General features: G+C 41.7%; 1 protein-coding gene across 1 annotated transcript; it reads right to left on the bottom strand.

Moving 5' to 3' along the window:
* Positions 1-892: 892 nt before the first annotated feature.
* Positions 893-1,840, bottom strand: LOC101830224 (olfactory receptor 1D2-like). Its single transcript, XM_013111572.3, has one exon. The coding sequence runs from the start codon at positions 1,838-1,840 to the stop codon at positions 893-895; it is 948 nt and encodes a 315-aa protein (XP_012967026.3).
* Positions 1,841-4,095: the final 2,255 nt, after the last annotated feature.

Genomic DNA, 4,095 nt, shown 5'->3' with positions numbered 1-4,095 from the left:
ATGTATTGCCTGCATGTCTATCTGTGCCTGGTTCTCACAAAGGCCAGAAGACAGTGTTAGATTCCCTAAAACTGGAGTTGCAGATAGTTGTGAGTTGTCATGTGGAAATCAAACCTACCTCCTCTGAAAGGGTAGCAAATGCTCTTAAGTGTTAAGTCATCTCTCCAGCCCTAGAATTTTTATTTTAAACAGTCAGATACACATCTTTAAATCAGCATGGTAAACATTGCATTTTAACTGATGAGTTAGGTTCATTTACATGCAATTTTACCTATTTATTACAATTGATTATGAAGTCCACATTCATGCTTGTGACCCAATTTGAAGGTTTTAATAGACATTCAGCCAGTCTCAATAGAATATGTTGATGAATAGGGGACCCAATCTCACCTGAAGCTGGGCTCGCTGGGTTGGGGCAGAATGACCACATCAATTGAACTTTGTTTTCTACAGTCTTAAGCCCTGCTGGTTCTGTTGATTCATCTCTAAATGATTTCCTCCAAATTGCCACAGCCCAGTGACCAACCTTCTAATCAGCCACTAATTGCTATTTGTGCATTTGATGTATTTGAGACAACAGAAGAGATGTTTCTATGTCATAACTAGTTATTTCTGGATAAGGCTGAGAATGTGGTCCTATGGTCAGGTGCATTGAAAACTTCAAACCCTGCAATAATATTCTAGTATTGGCATTAGTATGATGTTGCAAATTAGCAAAATTGGTGAGATGCAAGGGATGTGGGGATATACTTACATGTCTTTCCAACACCATGTAGGTTCATTAAGAGGCAGAGATGTGTCCAAACACTCTTGAATAACCCATAGGATGATGCTTTGCACATATTGAAGAATATATGCACTCCATTTCATTTCCATTTTCCCAAATCAACCCTCATGTTGACTTCTGAATTGGCTTTCTTAGAAGTCTTAGAAGTCTTCCCAGAGCCCCATGCATGTCCTTGTTCCTCAGGCTGTAGATGAAAGGGTTCATCATTGGTGTCACCACTGCATACATCACTGTGGCTACTGAGTCTTTCATGGCGTAGGTGTGCAGGGGCTGCAAATACACCATACCAAGTGTCCCATAGAAGAGGGATACCACAGCCAGATGGGATGAACAGGTGGAAAAGGCTTTGTACTTGCTAGAAGCTGAGGGAATTCTGAGGATAGCTCTGACAATCCAGATATAGGATACAATTATGAATCCAAGAGGAGCAAGGAAGATGAAGCATCCCGTGACAATCAACACCATGTGATTGATGTGGGTGTCAGAGCATGCAAGCCTGAGCAGGACGTACATTTCACAGAAGATGTAGTGGATTTTCCGAGACCCACAGAAAGTTACTTTGGTCATGAGGATGGTGTGAATGAAGCCGTAGAGGATAGATAGCGCCCAGCACAAGATGAGGAGCAAAATACAGAGTTTAGGGCTCATGGCTGTAGTATAATGGAGGGGACGACAGATGGCCACATAACGGTCATATGCCATTACTGACAGGATGAGGTTGTCCAAGGCTACCAAAGACACCAGGAAGTAGAGTTGAGTCAGGCATCCTGTGTAGGAGATGGCTTTGTTCTGGGACTGAAGGTTCACCAGCATCTTGGGAATTGTGTTGGTGACAAAGAAGAGGTCAGTGAAGGAGAGGCTGGCCAGGAAGAAGTACATGGGAGTGTGCAGGCGCGCGTCAGAGCCGATGGCCAGGATGATGAGCACATTCCCCACCACTGTGACCAGGTACATGGACAGGAAAGTCCAAAACAGGATGCGCTGATGCTCGGGAACCTCTGAGAGCCCCAGAAGTAGGAACTCAGAGTCCCCGCTCTGGTTGCCTCCATCCATTCCCCAGTTTTCTGCAATGTGAGCACCAAGAAATGCTTACCAAGTGCTCATAATTAGATGGAGAATGAGCATGAACAAAGCCAACAGCTCCCTTAGTATTAAAAGTATCTTAGAGCGAGGTGTGATGGCACTTGCCCATAATTTCACTACTCAAGAGGCTGAGGATAATAACTTGAGCCTAGGAGGCTAACGGCAGCTTTAACAACATAACAAGGTCTTGCCACCCCATCCCTAAAAATAAACTCAGACCCAGATTGAATCAGGTGCTTTGTGTTGCTAGGCAAGTGCTTCAGTCATGAGCTACATCTCCAGCTGTAACACACACACACACACACACACACACACACACACTCACACACAAAAGATGCGGAAAAGTAATGAGAGGGAAAATCATGTGGAAATTTCCCCATGCAAATACAGCCTCCTTGGAACATTTGGTATTTATGTTTTCATTTTTATATAGTTATCTTTATTTATTTAATTTGATGGTGTAACTTACCTTAAGTTAATATTATGACATTGCCATTTTTAAAATGTCAAGTAACTTAATGTTTATACCTCCTTAAGTCTGCCTTCCTTCCTTCCTTCCTTCCTTCCTTCCTTCCTTCCTTCCTTCCCTTCTTCTTCTTCTTCTTCTTCTTCTTCTTCTTCTTCTTCTTCTTCTTCTTCTTCTTCTTCTTCTTCTTCTTCTTCTTCTTCTTCTTCTTCTTCTTCTTCTTCTTCTTCTTCTTCTTCTTCTTCTTCTTCTTCTTCTTCTTCTTCTTCTTCTTCTTCTTCTTCTTCTTCTTCTTCTTCTTCTTTTTGAGGCAGGATATTATTATCTAACTCTGGCTGGCCTGAAACTCATTCTACAGGCGAGGCTGGTATTGGACTCTTAGGCCTGCATCTGCTTTCTAAGTGCTGGGATTAAAGGTGTGGTCCACCATGGCTGCCTCTTTTCTTTATTCTTAAAAATTGTTTCCATCAGTTAGTATTTCTCCTCTATTGATTTTGCTGATATACAGTTTTTTCCCATCTAAAAATCATGTCTTCTCTCATTTTAGAACAAATGTATTTTATTCTTTGTGTTTATATTCATTTTATTTATTTTGTGGCATTGGGGTTTGAGCTTAACTCCCCATTCATGCACGCTAGACAGATGCTCTACTCTGAGATATATCCCAAGCCTCTTTCCCTTATTATATAATTCATACTGTGATGGTAATACCACAATAATTAGCATATCATTTTGGTGAGTCTAATTTACCTAATGTACAGAACTCACCATACATATTGATTTTTTTGGAATAAAAAGACAGTTTAAACTACTCATTTGAATGGATTCAATAGTATAAAGCAAAATTATTCTAAGAAATCAGGTTAATGTTCCTTTAATGGAAAAAGTCTCTCTTTATGGAAATTGAAAAGTTAAACTACAAATAGCTAATACTAATGACAGGGATGTAGTGTATCTTCCAAAGGGACAGCACCACTGTCAAGGAATCTAGCCTCGTCGTGAATAGTAGGATCATTAAAGTTGAAAATAGATGGGAATGTGCAATTAACTTCCAACATGGTGATGTGGAGAGTCCATGAACGCACTTCAGGGAGACAGGGGAAAGGTGTAAATGATGAATGGAAAGACCCTGGAAATGGTCCTAAGCAGATATTTCAGCAGATAGATGAGGAATAAGGAAGAAGATGAGGGTGTGGATGTTATGAGCAGGACTTCCCTACCATCCTAGCCCTGGAAGAGTGTCTAATGGAGTTGTAGGAACCTGGGATACAGGGTTCCCTCTCCCATGGTTACAGTGTGTGTGTGTGTGTGTGTGTGTGTGTGTGGTGTGTTTCTTCCCTCCTCTTCAGTTGCCTCTTACTAGAACTAAGACTCAGTCTCTGCAGTAGAAGAGAGGTAGCTGCCTTGTCCCCTGTAGAGTGGAGTCTTTAGCTCAGTGTGGAGTGCTGAGGATTGAGGAGTCTGCTTACCCTTGACTAGGTTTGAGCTCCTGCTTTCATAGAAGGAGGGGAAAATGACAGGGCCCAAGACTGCTGTCTCCATACCCACAATACTCTCTCCTGGGGTGGGGGTCACTAAGGGAAGACTGCTTCTTTCACAGACAGTTCTAGTGTTTTATCTGGGAGATTTTTTTGCCAAAACAGAGCAAAAATAGGTAATTCTTAATCCTTTCCCAAAGGATCTGGCTTCATTTGCAATACAGCATGGAGACCTTGAAGCCCTGTGTTGCCAAGAACAAAGACAGCTGTGGAAGATTCAT

This window comes from Mesocricetus auratus, unplaced genomic scaffold, assembly GCF_017639785.1.
Source record: "Mesocricetus auratus isolate SY011 unplaced genomic scaffold, BCM_Maur_2.0 Super-Scaffold_100007, whole genome shotgun sequence".
NCBI classification, from domain to species: domain Eukaryota; kingdom Metazoa; phylum Chordata; class Mammalia; order Rodentia; family Cricetidae; genus Mesocricetus; species Mesocricetus auratus.
Note: the sequence above shows the minus strand (reverse complement) of the source record. Positions and strands in the feature narration are given on the sequence as shown.